The sequence below is a fragment of the Eubalaena glacialis genome, chromosome 8, assembly GCF_028564815.1.
Source record: "Eubalaena glacialis isolate mEubGla1 chromosome 8, mEubGla1.1.hap2.+ XY, whole genome shotgun sequence".
Classification (NCBI taxonomy): domain Eukaryota; kingdom Metazoa; phylum Chordata; class Mammalia; order Artiodactyla; family Balaenidae; genus Eubalaena; species Eubalaena glacialis.
This window is the reverse complement of record NC_083723.1, coordinates 14,006,465-14,022,425: the sequence shown is the minus strand read 5'-3', so window position 1 is coordinate 14,022,425 and position 15,961 is coordinate 14,006,465. Positions and strand designations below refer to the sequence as shown.

The 15,961-nt window shown below is 40.1% G+C and overlaps 1 protein-coding gene across 3 annotated transcripts in view; it reads left to right on the top strand.

Annotated features, from left to right (window-relative positions):
• Window positions 1-15,961, top strand: part of RALA (RAS like proto-oncogene A) — a 72,161-nt gene that overhangs the window by 42,216 nt on the left and 13,984 nt on the right. For all 3 annotated transcript variants that reach the window (XM_061197573.1, XM_061197572.1, XM_061197575.1), the window contains 3 exons: window positions 8,679-8,831; window positions 11,316-11,524; window positions 14,996-15,170. In XM_061197573.1, coding sequence (XP_061053556.1) covers window positions 8,718-8,831; window positions 11,316-11,524; window positions 14,996-15,170 — 498 coding nt within the window. In that variant the 5' untranslated portion in view covers window positions 8,679-8,717. The remainder of the gene's footprint in view (window positions 1-8,678; window positions 8,832-11,315; window positions 11,525-14,995; window positions 15,171-15,961) is intronic.

The following is a 15,961-nucleotide window of genomic DNA, read 5'->3' as shown; positions in this document are numbered from 1 at the left end:
ACACACAAAGACCTGTACACGACTCTTTATAGCTTCTTTATTTATAAAATTGTAAAAATGGAAACACCCCAAATAAATGTGAATGGATTAAACAAATTATGCTACTTCCAGACAACGGAATACTATCAAACAGTAAAAAAAAAAAAAAAAAAAAAGCACGTGCCACTGATACATGTAACTATATGAATATATCTCAAAAGCCTTAGCTAGGTGAAAAGAAACAGGCACAAAAGGCTATGTACAATATGATCCATTTATATAACATTCTGGAAAAGGCAAAACAATAGGAACTGAAATCAGATCAGTGGCTGCCATGGGATGGGGTGATGGGAGGAGATTGACTGCAAAGAGGTAAGGGGAAACCTTTGGAGGTGATGGAACTATTCTGTGTCTTGATTGTGGTGGTGTTATATGACTGTATACATTTATCAAAACTCATTAAAAGGGTGATTTTATTGTATATAAATCAACCTGCCTTTAAAGAAAAAGTTAAAGCCAGTTATCAACATCAGAAATTATCTTCACAAATTCAAGGGTAAAGAAAACTAGGCGATAGATCAGATGACTCCAAAGTCAAGTCCTTTGTCTTTTGACTCAGTGGTCAAAAATTTTTTTTATTGTGAAGAGATTTTTATATATTAGAAATTAATAGTCTTTCTTATCAGAGTTTTATGCCTTTACCAGTATACAATCTTCTTGTCCCAAGAACAGGATCTACCTTCATTTATGTTCATAAAGTCACCCTTTCTGTTACCTAAATATCATTATTGAATTGTCTTCATGAATATCTTACAGTTTGTGTTAATTTTATTCTTAATTATGTATTCTTTGTGAGTCTTGTTGTAAATTGAGTCTTTCCTTCCATTATATATTCTAACTGGTTATTTGAAAAGAAATTTATTTTTTATATAATATATTGATTATATAACCATTATCTTTGAAATCTCTTGTTTATAGCAATTTTTCAGTTGATTCCTTTGGCCTAAGTATGAAATCATTATTGGTATAAGCAGTGGACTTTGAATTTTATCAAATATCATTCCAGATCATGTAGAGATAATCTATGACTTTTCTCTTCTATTAATATGAAGAATTACATTGACTTCCTAAAATATAAAGACATTCTTGCATATCTGGTTGAATCCCACCTGGTCACTTTGGTTTATTCTTTTAATGTGCTGGATTCTAACATTTTTTATTTAGAATTTTTGCACCATATTTACATGATAGGTCAGTAGTCAGTCTGTTTTTCCTTTAGTCTCTTTTTGTTAGGAACTTTGCATCAATGTTAAGCTAGCTCTCAAAAAAGAATTTGGAGGCTTTCTCTATGTTGCAAAACATTAAATAGTACTAATAATACCTGTTCTTTAAATGGTTGGAAAAATACGCCAGTGATATTATCTGTATCTGTGCCTAGTAATAACCTGAAATAGTCTCAAATCCCTTTCAAATAGAATGGTGTATCTTGCTTTCTTGGTCAGGTATATTCTAACTCTTCTAAAATTGTTCACTTTATACTAAATTCCTTTATTGAGCAGGTATTCTTAATGCAGATAGGGAGTGTCATTTGTGAGTTATCCATATGAACTATTTTTCATTTTGAAGGTTGAGTCACTACTGGGGCCTCTACCTGCTTGTGCTTAGTAATGGTTTATAATGATTTGATAGGAACTGAACTTCAGTGATCATAGCCTTTAATGTGCTGTTCAAATTGGAGGGGAGAGGCGTGCTCCATTTAATCTCTTTATTAACAAGGAATCTCTCAGTAAGAACTTCTGCCAGCTAATAGTTTTATTAAACTAAAGCCTAATAGTAAGTGTCTTTATTATGAAAGTCTAAAAAAGGTAATAATGAACTCTGGAAATATAAAGATCATTGGGTTTATTGTTTTTAGTGGACGGAGAGTGTTTGAGATCTTACTTCGTAGAGTATTCCTTATTATGTATTGGAGGACTAGATTGATCACTTCTTAGAAATTTTCATAAAGTTTAAAATAGAGAGCCTAGAGTTTGGGTTGGAGATTTGTGGTCTGAAGCGCCTTGACCCACTTCCTCCCATGTGTGGTAGGCTGATTAATGACCCGACGACAAGATATCCAAGTCCTCATCCCCATAATCTTTGAATGTTACTTCCTGTGGCCAAAGGGACTTTGCAGGTGTGATTAAGTTAAGGATTGGGGGATGATTTTCTGGATTATCCTTGTGGGCCTTAAATATAATCACAGGTCTCCTCATCACAAGTCTCCTTGTAAGAGGGAGGCAGAGAGAGGTTTGACTACAGAAGCAGAGATGGTAGTGATGCAGCCAGGGGCCAAGGAAAGCCAGTCTCTAGAAGTGGGAGAAGTAGAGAACAGATTCTCCTCTGGAGTGTCCAGAAGAAACCCACCCTGCTGACACCTTGATTTTAGCCTCTTAAGATTCATTTTGGACTTCTGACAACAGGATGATAAATTTTGTGTTGTTTTAAGCCCCTATAAATTTATAGTGTTTGTTATAGCGGCAACAGCAAGCAATACAGTATGGGTACCTGTTAACTAAACATATGAGGGCAGGGACCTAGGCCTATGGAATTCAACTCCATATCCCCAGTGCCTAGAACTGTGCCTTACATAATAAGGCACAGTATATTTGTTAATGGAGGATGGGAGGGAGAGAGGGAGGAAAAATCAGGTAATTCATAACTTAAATCAACATGGTGAGCATGGTGTAGGTGTCTAGCTTCTGGGTGAAGCAGAGGAAAACAGTAAGGTTGAAAACTTGAAGCCCACCCATAACCAAATAGATTCTATAGTATTGTTCTAGGACATCGCTTTTTAAAAATAGAACTACCATATGATCCACAATAACTCAAAAAGATATATGTACCCCCATGTCATTGCAGCATTATTTATAGTGGCCAAGACATGGAGACAACCTAAGTGTCCATCAGCATGTTAATGGTTGAAGAAAATGTGGCATATATGTACAGTGGAATATTATTCAGCCATTAAAAAAATGAAATCTTGCCCTTTGTGACATGGATGTACCTTGAGGGCATTATCCTAAGAGAACTAAGTCAGACAGAGAAAGATAAATACCATATGATTTCACTTATATGTGGAATCTAAAAAAAAAAAAAAAGGAAAGAAAACCAAGCTTATAGATACAGAGAACAGACTGGTGGTTGCCAGGATGGGGGTGAGGCAGCAAAATGTGTGAAGGGGTTCAAAAGGTGCACACACACTTCCAGCTATAAAATAAGTAAGTCACAGGGATGTAATGTTACCCAAAAGGTGGGGGGAGGGGGGAGGAGGCCATTGTGTAATTAAAAAATATTTGTTTGAACAGCAAAAGATAGAAAATAATTGAGGAACCCTACAAACCAAACAATTTGAAGTTCAAGGGTCCCTATCTTGTTACTTGAAGGAGGAAAACACAAATGCATACACATACATGGAGAAGTATATCAATTAAAATTCAGGTTCAGTCCTCCAATTCCTAGTTTGTATAAGGTGCCAGGAAAGTAGTTAATTGTATTTTTACCAAGTGAGTGCAGGAAATAAACAGGGTAATGTTATTTATTTTATGACTAATTTTAATTTTAAAAACAAGTTATATGTTCACATTATACAAAAATCAAACTGGTAGTTAGCAAAAAGCCATTATCCCGCTTCTGTCCACCAGTGACTTAGTTTCCATCCTCACAGGCAACCCTGTTACCATTTTTTATATCATTTCTGGTATATAAACAAGTAAACCTCTAAATCCCTTTTTTCTCATCTTTTTATGCAGTTCATAGCATACAAGTTATATTGCTCTATATCTTACTTTTTTCACTTTAACAATATGTGGTGGCGCAGTGGTTAGGAATCCGTCTGCCAATGCAGGGGACACGGGTTCGAGCCCTGGTCTGGGAAGATCCCACATGCCACGGAGCAACTAAGCCCGTGCGCCACAACTACTGAGCCTGTGCTCTACAGCCCATGAGCCACAACTACCGAGCCCGCGCACCTAGAGCCCATGCTTCGCAGCAAGAGAAGCCACTGCCATGAGAGGCTCTTGCACCTCAACGAAGAGTAGCCCCCGCTCACCACAAGTAGAGAAAGCCCGCACGCAGCAATGAAGACCCAATGCAGCCAATTAATTAATTAATTAATTTAAAAAAACAATATGTTTTAGCTCCCTCCATATCAATGGGTAAAGAGCATCTGTTTTTTTATGGTTGCTAATTAGTCCATGTTTCCAATTTACACTTCCACTGCAGTGAAGGAATGTGCCTGTTTGTCTACCAGGGAGGGACAAGCTTTTTCTGTAGAGGGTGGAAAGAAAACATTATTTAGACTTGTGGGCCACATACGTTCTCTGTTGCATATTATTCTTGGTTTTATTTTGTTTTGTTTTGTTTACAACCCTTCAAAAACACAAAACCGTTCTTAGCCGCAGGCCATACAAAAAGCAGGCCAAGGGGGCTATAGTTTGCTGGTCCTTGCAAACATACTGATACCAAACTGATGGGTAAAACAATTGAGATCCAGTCTAATATTATTTGTATTTCTCTTATCAGCAAGGTTGAGCATATTAGAGCCCTTTGTATTTCCTTTCCTATGACTATTTGTATTTTTTGCCCATTTTCTTAGAGTTGTTGGTTTTATTTATAGTAACTTTTTATATAGGGAAATTACCTCTTCTCTTTGAAATGAATCACAAATATTTTCCTCAGTTTATCTTTATCTTTTTATTTTGCTTATAGAAGACTTTGCCATGTAGAAATTGTTTTGAGTAGTAAAATTTATCAAAGTTATTTTATGACTTGAGTTTTAGATAGTACTTTATGCCTTTCCCATTCTAAGATTATAAAACAAAAATTTTGTGGGTTTTTTTTTTTTCTGGTGCTTTTGTGATTTCATCTTATCATTTAAATCTTTGATCCACTTTCAAAGATTTATATAAATTTATTTTATAAATTTACAATTTATATTGGTGTGAGGAGAATGGGTCCAACTTAATTTTTTCCCAGATAGCTCACCAGTTGTCCCAGTACCATTTACTGAATTATCCTCTATGCTTCTCTCCCCGACCCTCCATTTGAAATGCCACGTTTATTACACACTAAACTATAGTATGTATTTGGATCTATTTCTGTATATCCTGTTCCACTGATCTATCTAGACAGGCGTGCTTTTGAATTCCGACTCCTCACTAAACTGCTGTGTGAATCATATTTCACGGAGGAAATAATAGATGCAGTTAAATAAAGAAAGAGCCAGATCTGTCTGCAGCCTGCACCTGTACCTTGTTCTTTGCTTTACCTCACCTCCTATTACAAAGAAAGAGCTGTCCCTGCTCCTGTGTGCCCTGGGTCTCTACTCCCCTGGTCTACTCCTAGAGGCACCTTTCTCTTCTTCATTAATTTCTGCCTCTTTTAGATGATATCATATAAACATCCCTTAAGAATAATTAAAAAGCGACCCAAACAAGAAAACCGTGTCCATCTATGGCCCCATTTCTCCATTCATCTTCAGAGTCAAGTCCATTTCTACACCTTCCGTTTTCTCCTCAACCCACCCCATTCGGGCTATGGTTCCTACCTCGTTGGTGAGGTGACTCTTCCCAAGGTCACTGGCAGCCTGCATCTGCCAAACCTAGTCATGGACTACGGGATGGACTCCTTTGCTTTCAGCTCTTGCACCTCTACCATTCATTCTGCACACGCTGGCCATGGTAATCTTTTTAAAAACATAAATGAAATTACGTGACAGTCCTGCTTACACACTCTCCAGAGGCTTCCCATTACAGTGATAGTAAAACTCAAACACCTTTCCATGGCCTTCAAGGCTTTTTATGATTTGGCCTCTCCTGCTTCATCAGTCTCACCTCCTGTTAATGCTCCCTGATACTCGTAGGCTCCATCCACTCTGGCCCTCCTCTGGCCCCTAGAACGTGGCAAACCCTCTCCCATCTTAGGCCTCTGCACTTGCTCTTCCCTGTGTCTAGAACGCTCTTCCCTCAGAGCTGGCTGGTTCCTTTACAAAATTCAGGTCTCAGCTCAAATGCTGCCTCTTCAAAGGAGTCGCCCTTGACCATCTGGTTGAAGTAGCCCCTCCCCCCCCCCTTATCCCGGTGCCCCTTAGTTTCTTCATTGCGCTTAGCACTAATGGAATTTTCTTATTTACATGTATGTTGTCTTAAGTTCCAACATCTAGACTAGGAATTGGGACCTAAGTTATGGAAAGCCAAGTTTTTGCAATGGGGCAGAGGAGTGTCTCCTTGGCGGGGGCTTCTTTTCCTGGATAGCTTTCCTTGAAAGTATGGGATGTGCAGCTAACAGTTATTAAAGAAAGTCTGCACTTGGGGAAAAATGTCTTTGGGAATCTCTGCCTTTTCTAAGTCACAGACTATACTGTAAATTGTTCTGGAAGGGAAAGTGTTTTAACACAGTTGGTGTAACTGCTAAATGTTTTGCTTTAAAAACGCACACACTGAACTCTTAGAGTATTAATTGATAGGTTAACACCCTGCGCTCCTGTGGTATTAACTGTTTTAAAAATACAACAGTAGTTGCGTAGCCGTGAAGTGATTACAGCTGCCAGCAAGTAAGGGTCATAATGGTGAGAAAGAAGTCATCTCCTGCCTTACTTAGGGACGCCAGCCACAGCACGCTCCATAAACGCGTAGACGAGGCATCTTTTGGACTTTTAGTTACTTATCTGAAGTACACTATTAACTTTTCACTGTTTCTCAGCAGTGGTAATCATCAGAATCCAATGATCGTTTCCTTGGTATCCAGGAAAAAGAGGGGCTCAATCCTTGTTTATTGAATTAAATTGAACATCTAGCCTCCAAATGTGGATTCTTTCCCATATGCTGCACAGTTTAAGCTGCCTCTACTAAAATGTTAGACATAATGTAAGAATAACAGGATCAAAAGCCACATACATGGTGTGATCTCAGTTACGCTCCGTGCAGACTGAAGCTGTCTCAAACACAGTGTAATGTATTCGTGTCGTTAAATGGAGAGCAAGGTTATGGGATTTTTTTTTTTCTTCTTACGACTTTTCTGTATTGGGCAAATAGGCTTATGGGCTTGACTTCTGGGGCGGCCTGAGCAGTGCCCAGCTCTTGGGTGCCCTGCATAGCCAGTGTGGGGCGCACAAGCCCACGGCAGACTGTCCTTGCCTAACAAGCTTGTGATGGAACCTCTAGTAGCGATAGCTGCTTTATACCAGTACAGTCTAGAGCACTCCCCAAGGTTAAGTCAGACTCGAACATTTATGTGTTCATTCCACACACACGTACTGAATGGCTGATCTTGCCAAGGCATATTAGTTACATTAAGCATGAAGTAAACCAGTAGACATGGCGCCTGTACTCAAGTTGCTTCTGGCATATTAGGAAGAAGACCCGTATTAAACAACTAACACACTCAGGCAATTCCGACTTGTGATAATGGTTATGAAAGAAAAGTATCACGTACTATGTGAGCACAGGGCAGGGGAGAGCCTAATTTAGGTTGAGTGTTTCAGGTAAGGCTGAAACTCCGACACTGAGAGGAGTTAGCCAAATTAAGAATATGCCAAATGAAGGAAACTGCATGGTAAAGGCCAAGAGGCAGAGAAGAGCGTATGAAAAATCAAAGGAGACCAGTGTGGGCTGATGCGGCCAGGCTGGGAGAGATGGCCTGAGATACAGAAGTAGGCAGGGCGGGGGTGTTCTGTAAGTTGCAGCTTGAGAAAGGTGTGCTGTGACTGAGACAGGTCAGAGATGCTGAGAAGGAAGGTGCAGCCACCTTGAGCCTCTAAAAACAAGTCTCCTCTCCTGGGCCTCCACACAGACGCAGTGTTTGCTGTGACCTCCCCGCCTCTTCTTCTAAGGCCTGGTACCATGGCCAAAGGTAACGGGGTGCCATTAGTGTGCATCACCGCTACAACCTCTGGGGGAACCTGGTCTTTCCACGCTGAGCACATGAATGTAGTAAACGAAAGTGAGGGCACACTAGATTCAGGTGTTTAAGTTAGATTAGCCATCCATCCCAAAATATACAGGTGTTCCAGTACTACGATACTTGGGAGTTGGGGTATACGGTATTCGGTTCTATTTATATTTCTACCAGCAAGTAGTTGGGATGAGGTTTTTCCTTCCTTTCTTCCTTTCCTTCTTTCTTTCCTTCCTTTTCTTCTTCCCTCCCTCCTCTTCTCCTTGTTTCTTCCTCCCTTCCTTCCTTCCTCTCTCCCCCTTCTTTCTTTCTTTCTTTCTTTCTTTTTTTCTTTCTTTCTTTCTTTCATCAGTTCTTACTGAAATTAGAAGAAACATCTCTTTAATTATTGCCAATAGAGGTTAATATGAAAACAAAGTGATCGTTCAGCCTGCTTTGTAATCTGTGTGACCATATTCTAATACAACTAATACTCCATTATTGTCAGCATGTGGTTGCACTGGGAAATTTTCACTTTCGGTCAGCAAGCTCATTACTGAAAACTACTATAAGAGAAATGCCCTTGAGTCATATACTTGTCTTATTGCCATGGTGTTCTCTGATAAGTGGTTCTTCTCCCAAATAAGCATACTTCATTTGCCATATGTTTAAAATCACTGCAGAATGAAAACTAATACCTTGATGCCTAAGGACATCAAATCTCTTTCCTACAGTGGAATTCTGAAGAAGAATGTATTGAGCATTACTTGTTCTTTCATTCTTTTCAGATTCTTCTTAATCCTTTGGTGAAAACTCTGTGACACAAGATGGCTGCAAATAAGCCGAAGGGTCAGAATTCTTTGGCCTTACACAAAGTCATCATGGTAGGCAGTGGTGGTGTGGGCAAGTCTGCTCTGACTCTGCAGTTCATGTATGATGAGGTAAGTGCTGATTTTACCATGGATATCAAAGTTTGGGCTTTCAGAGAATATTTCTCTAGCTTAGTTTTGGTGCTGTTTTGGATGGATTCCTTGAATTCTTGAAAGCTACTGATCATTTTTTTTCTGTTCAGAGTCAACATTTGTATACAACTTGATTTAACAAGTCAAGAACTCAAGGTCCTTAAAATCCTTATGCTTTTAAAGAACAAAACAGGGACTTCCCTGGTGGCGCAGTGGTTAAGAATCCGCCTGCCAGTGCAGGGGACGCAGGTTCGAGCCCTGGTCCAGGAAGATCCCACATGCTGTGGAGCAACTGGGCCCGTGCGCCACAACTACTGAGCCTGCGCTCTAGAGCCCGCGAGCCACGGCTACTGAAGCCCGTGTGCCACAAGTACTGAAGCCTGCGCACCCAGAGCCCATGCTCTGCAACAAGAGAAGCCACTGCAGTGAGAAGCCCGTGCACCACAATGAAGAGTAGCCCCCGCTCACCGCAACTAGAGAAAGTCCGCGTGCAGCAGCGAAGACCCAATGCAGCCAAACTTTAATTAATTAATTAATTTTTTTAAAAAACCTGGAAACAGTACCTATTTTTGAGCAATCTAACTGGCTTTTTTATTTTTAGTGTTTTAATGATGAGTCCCACCTTGAATTAATAGAACTGGTGGATATAGTACCTAATTGAAACTTGACGTTAATATACATAAGTTGTCCTTTAATAACTTCAGTGAAAAAGTCAGTTATTGTGTACTGGCATGGCACCACACTCAACACTAAGCAGGAAAAGGCTGTGTCCCTAAAATAAAATTACTAGACAGGTTACAGATTTCTGTGCATGTATTTGTATCAGACTTTATTGTCCCAGAGGTAAGGTCTCAGCCTATATACAGCAATACATTCTTTCCCTAGAGGACTATTAATAAGGCTAAATGATTTAAGAGTTGGTAATCAAATTTAAGCATTGATCCTCAATTCTTCTTCCTCCCAAATAGAAGCAAAGATTTATGGTTACTCTTTCTTAATCCTCAAAAAAATCCTGTGTGGTAGGCAGTGGTTTCCCCATCTTACAGATGAGGAAACAGAACCTCAGAGAGGTTTCCCAACCTGCCTAAGAAGAGTGATCTCTGATGAGTAACTAAGTATTAAACCTAGTCTTCTAAGAAAAAAATCCTGCGGACTTTTACCACCTAAGGTCTCTTTCCATTGCCTGCTCATCAGCATTTCTTTCACACACACAGAACTCTTAAATCCATCAGTTGTGTTGCTTATGATAAACAATTTAGAGAGGGGGAAATTGAAATGGTACTTTAAATGAAATTGCTAATTTATCTGTTCAGTTCTGTTTTTCATGCTATTCACCTTAATAGCTGCTTGTCTTTAAACTAATCCTTAAGTCAGTCCCCTTCTTGACAATAGGAGGTCAAAAGTAAGAATGTTCACGTCTGACATTTGAGGAATGGTTACACTTTCATTTAATATTTATAAATACTTAATATTCATAATATTATCAGATATGCTATCTGAATATTTCTATTCATTAAATATTCATAAATATTTATAAATATTTAATATTTGTAAAATATTAGCATGTAATTGTCATAGAATGTTCTGTAGCTTTTACAGTTACAAATACACTGTGCTTGATTTTTTAATAATTATTTGAGTGTCTTCCATGTACCAGGCATATTCCAGGCTTTGGAGATACAGTGATGAGTAGACTAATCAAGGTCCCCTGCCCCCAGGGGTTAAATTCTAATAGGGGGATTTAGACATTGAGCAAATAAATAAGAAAATATCAGATAATGAAAATATTTATAGGAACTAACAAAAAACCCACTAAAGTATGTGTGTATACATACCCGTATGCCAACAATGATACACTGATCAAAAATATCGAGGTGAGATTTAGGGGGTAAAAGATAGAAGTACAACTGTAAAGTTGTTTAATTGTACTATTTTAAGAAATTGGAAGTTTGGGGAGAAATTTCAAAGTTCAAGATTTGGCATTTTACAGGGTAGTATAAGCCACTTTCTTGACACGGTTCATTTTGGAGAAAGAAAAGATTTAACCGTGCTTTCAGTGCTTACCTAAATATTAACTTACTTTCAAGTTATTTCCACAATTCTGACATGAAAGTTTTTATTTAGAGTCACACAGAAGGGGTTCTTAAAACATTTGATAAAATATCTGTGTAATAGTTTTTGCAGGTGTAGTGTTTGTTCTAAGTAAGAAAAAAGGCACGGTTTTCAAGCTGTCGGCGGCCTAGAGCTGTTCAGTCCCCACTTTTTGTAAAAGAGGAAGCCACCGAATTGCCTGAAATGGAAATTTAAATGAATGTAGTGTTTACCATTGGGGAAAACTGAATGACGGCCCCATGTGACCTCTCAGTACTATTTTGGCAACTTCACGTGACTCTGTATTTCAAAATAAGCAGCTTTGAGAAGTAAGGATAATTCTCACGTGGATGCGCTGTTCATCTCTGGCAGTTCGTGGAGGACTACGAGCCTACCAAAGCCGACAGCTATCGGAAGAAGGTGGTGCTGGATGGGGAGGAAGTGCAGATCGACATCCTGGACACAGCCGGGCAGGAGGACTACGCTGCCATCAGGGACAACTACTTCCGGAGCGGCGAGGGCTTTCTCTGCGTCTTCTCCATTACGGAAATGGAGTCCTTCGCAGCCACAGCCGACTTCAGGTAGGTCAGGGAGGCGCGGCGTTACACCGCGCAACAGCTTGCTCCCCAGACACAAGCAGGCAGCCAGAGGCTCTTACCTGCTCGCCTTTCCCTCTGCGTCTGGTCGTGTTTGTTCCCCCTCTGATATCAGCGTGACGCCCTCCGCCGCGCGCTTGTGCTCACATCCTCGGCGCGCCGTGCGTAATCTCACAGCCAGCTCTGCTAGTGCCAGCGGCACTGGAGCCTGAGCTTGTGGCAGCACCCGTACCCAGACTCTCCTCACGCGTTTCTGAAGTATTTCCCTTTGAAGCACAGTACTACTGCTGCCGTAAGAGTAGACGCTTGCGTTGCATAATGGATCTCTGGCCCAGACTGTCACTCTTGCTGTGTTGGTCACTGGTGTCTCAGCACCTGTGTCACGCCCAGGAGGCACATTGCCATCCACCTCACTGATAGCACGGACTTTTAGTAGAAATAATACCACCATAGATTGGCACACTAGGCTTTGTTATACAGTATTTTTTTTACATCTTATTTACTGTTTGCGTAATCAAAATCTGTCCTCCATTTGGTTTTGGGCAGGGGGGTCGGGGGGCTGGTAAAGGGGAGAGGGGTCCTCTCTATACTTGAGAGAAATATAGCATAAATAAGTTCTTGAGTCGTCTCGTAAAGACGGCATGCATAATCACAAGCATTCTTTACTTGTATATTTTTATTTCTGCGTTGTCTGCTTTGGCGTGGGGCACACCAAGGCAGCATGTGATATATCCTCTGTTTTCAAGATTCACGCAGCTGAGTTGAATAAGCCATGAAACCAAGTGTAAGTTAGCGACAAAGTAGGAGACGTGGCCAGTGATGGTTACAGAGGATCCAGGAGAGGAGAGGAGCTGGGAGGCCTTCAAGAGATAGATAACCCTGCAGGAGAAGAAGGGTTTCCACAGATGAGGAAAGAGGTCATTCCTGGTGGTTGAGCAAGAAACTGAAGCAAGGGTTACACAAAGCATTCCTTTTTATGTGTACATGAAACTCTCAAGAACTTAAAAGATTCCAAAAGCACCTCCTTTGCAAAAAAGCATGTCATTGAGAAACTTTGAAAATGTAAATTTATTTGTAACATTAAGTTTGTTGGCTTCTATAAGGAAGGAGTTTTGTATGTGATAAAGTGCAAAGGGAGTTTTGTAATCCTGGGAGACATGTTGAAAGTTACGTGTCAGTGATTATTCATTCATTCAAAAAAATATTTTGAGTGCTTATTATGTAGCAGGTTCTGTTCTAAGTAATGGAATACATTTTGCCACCATAGTCACCAAAGCCAAAGTGGTATCTCAAGGGAGTGAGGTATTTTTATGCCAAGAGAAAGAATCTTGGGCTGTTGCTGTTACAGAAAATAAGTGAATCATTCATTACTCGTCTGTTGTACCTCCAGTGTGTTGCCCCTCCCGTAAATAAAAAGTGCTCCTACTAACTGACCAGCAATAGGAAAGCCATTTTTGAGATCGTCTGAATGGTTATAGTAGGCACTCCACACGGTCTGACCTGCAAAGTATAGCACAGTGTCAGCTCCTGTCTTTTTAATTTTTTTTTATTGAAGTATAGTTGATTTACAATGTTGTGTTAATTTCTGCTGTACAGCAAAGTGATTCAGTTATACATATATATACATTATTTTTTCATATTCTTTTCCATTATGGTTTATCACAGGATATTGAGTATAGATCTCTGTGCTATTCAGTGGGACCTTGTTGTTTATCCGTTCTATATATAAAAGCTTACATCTGCCAATCCCAACCCCCTCCCCCTTGGCAACCACAAGTCTGTTCTCTATGTCTGTGGGTCTGTTTCGTAGATAAGTTCATTTGTGTCATATTTTAGATTCCACATATAAGTGATATCATATGGTATTTATCTTTCTGTTTCTGACTTCACTTAGTATGATAATCTCTGGTTGCATCCATATTGCTACAAATGGCCTTATTTCATTCTTTTTTATGGCTGAGTAGTATTCCATTGTGTGTATATATATCTATATATGTCTCTATATATACCACATCTTCTTTATCCATTCATCTGTCGATGGACACTTAGGTTGCTTCCGTGTCTTGGCTATTGTAAATAATGCTGCTGTGAACATTGGGGTGCATGTATCTTTTTGAATTAGAGTTTTGTCCAGATACAAGCCCAGGAGTGGGATTGCTGGATCATATGGTAGTTCTCTTTTTAGTTTTCTAAGGAGCCTCCATACTGTTCTCCATGGTGGCTGCACCAACTTACATTCCCACCAACAGTGTAGGAGGGTTCCTTTTTCTCCACGCCTCCTCCAGCGTTTGTTATAGACTTTTTAATGATGGCCATTCCGAGCAGTGAGAGGTGGTACCTCACTGCAGTTTTGATTTGCATTTCTCTGATTGTCAGCTCCTCCCTTCAGCCTTCCTGGGCCCCCTGTCACCCAGGCAGGATCCATCGTTCCCTCGTGTGTGTGCGGTATGCTTACCACAGCTGCAACAGCACACTCGCCCCACTCTTATAGGAGATTGATTTATATGTGTTTTTCCTGATATGGTAAAAACTCTTCTTATCCATTTCAGTGTCCCTAGTACCGCTATTTGGCACAGTTGCTGGCATACAACTTTTAGTGCTTAGTAAGTGTTTGATAGAAATGTTAGAAAGCTCTGTTACGTTTTTTCATTCTCACTTTCCTTCTGATAAGAATGAAGTTGGACCAGTTTGTAAAGGTGCTTTCCTATTCTAAAATTCTGTAGTAGCCTCTCGAACTCTATTTAAAGAGAGCATCACTTTAAGCAAAAATGCCAATAATGATTACAGTCGTCACATCAGAAACCACTGATCACAGATCACCATAACAAATATAATAATAATGGAAAAGTGTGAAATGTTGCGAGAATTACCACAATGTGACACAGAGACACAAAGAGAGCAAATGCTGTTGGAAACATGGCGCTGATAGACTTGCTTGACGCAGGGTGACTACAAACCTTCAGTCTGTTAAAAAAAAAAAAAAGTAGTATCTACAAAGCACAGTAAAGCAGATTGCAGTAAACAAGGTATACTTGTATCAACAGTGGTTTATACATTGTGATAAGTGTACCACATTAATGTTAACAGTAGGGGAAACTGGATGTGGGGTATATGGGAACTCTCTGTCCTATCTTCACAACTTCTCTGTAAATCTGAAATCAGTCTAATATAAAAAGTTTATTTTTAAAAAAGCATTTCGGAGGAAGTTGCATTTGATATTCACTTCGTACGTCTACTGCCATATTTATACTCTTCTTTGTATTTTTCCGAATGAAGTGAATGTGGAGCTCAAATCATTGATGGTAGAAAAAGGAAGAAGTGGTGCTTGTTTCCTACTGTGTAATAAATGAGCTAGTTATTATTGTATAGAAACATAAATAAATGCTAATTGCGTGTTTTGTTATTTTAACATGTAGAGATAACGTTAATATTTCTTGCTCATTTTCTCTTATCCAGGGAGCAGATTTTAAGAGTAAAGGAAGATGAGAATGTTCCGTTTCTGCTCGTTGGAAACAAATCAGATTTGGAAGATAAGAGGCAGGTTTCTGTAGAAGAGGCAAAAACCAGAGCCGATCAGTGGAATGTTAACTACGTGGAAACGTCTGCTAAAACGCGAGCTAATGTTGACAAGGTAAAAGGTGGCTCTACTACCACGTCATGTTAAAAATAGGTTGATTTGCTTTAACTCGGCTCTGTTTAGTCTAGAGATTCTATGAGACTTTCGAATAGAGATTTAATACGTGTTGATTTTTTATCGGCCCTGAATGCTCAAGTACAACGTGTTAGGAATTTCTTACTTCACTTTGTCCTTAGGTTCCCGAGAGGCGTTAAAACATGAGTCACTGCAGCTAGATGTACCTTTTTTTTTTTCAAAGCAGTGACAGATTCCTGACCTGAATCCCTTTTTGTTTTTTTTCCTTATCCTGATTGGCTGGAGAATCTAGAAGGAACTATGTAAGTCCTCTGAGCTGACACCTGCCCAGCCTCACTTAAGTTCTCCCAGACCCAGGGGAGGGGATTTTGAAATCTGTCACCACAGCTGCCTTCCCCACCCTCAGCCTCTGTTCTCCCCCAAGTGGAAGGGGAGCTCCTGTGCCCTCTCCCCTCATCTTCACACTGTGTTCAGATTGGCCCTTCCTGGAGACCAGGTGAAGAACACCCTTACCTCGTTTCTAGAAGCCTTCCCAGGTGCCTTTCATCCTGCTGCGGGACGCCATCATCAGTATTTAGGAAGCCTGCCGGTTGCGTTGGGGCAGCGCAGGTTCTGAGAGCCCTCCAGGCGGGGCCCTTTCAGCCCCCGCGTATCTAGGCTCTACTGCGCGCCTCTCAAAAACTAACGTGCAGGAGGATTGCCTATAGAGCCTGATAAACACAGATTCCTGGGTCTTCCCCAGAGATTTTGATTCACTTGGTCTGGGGTGA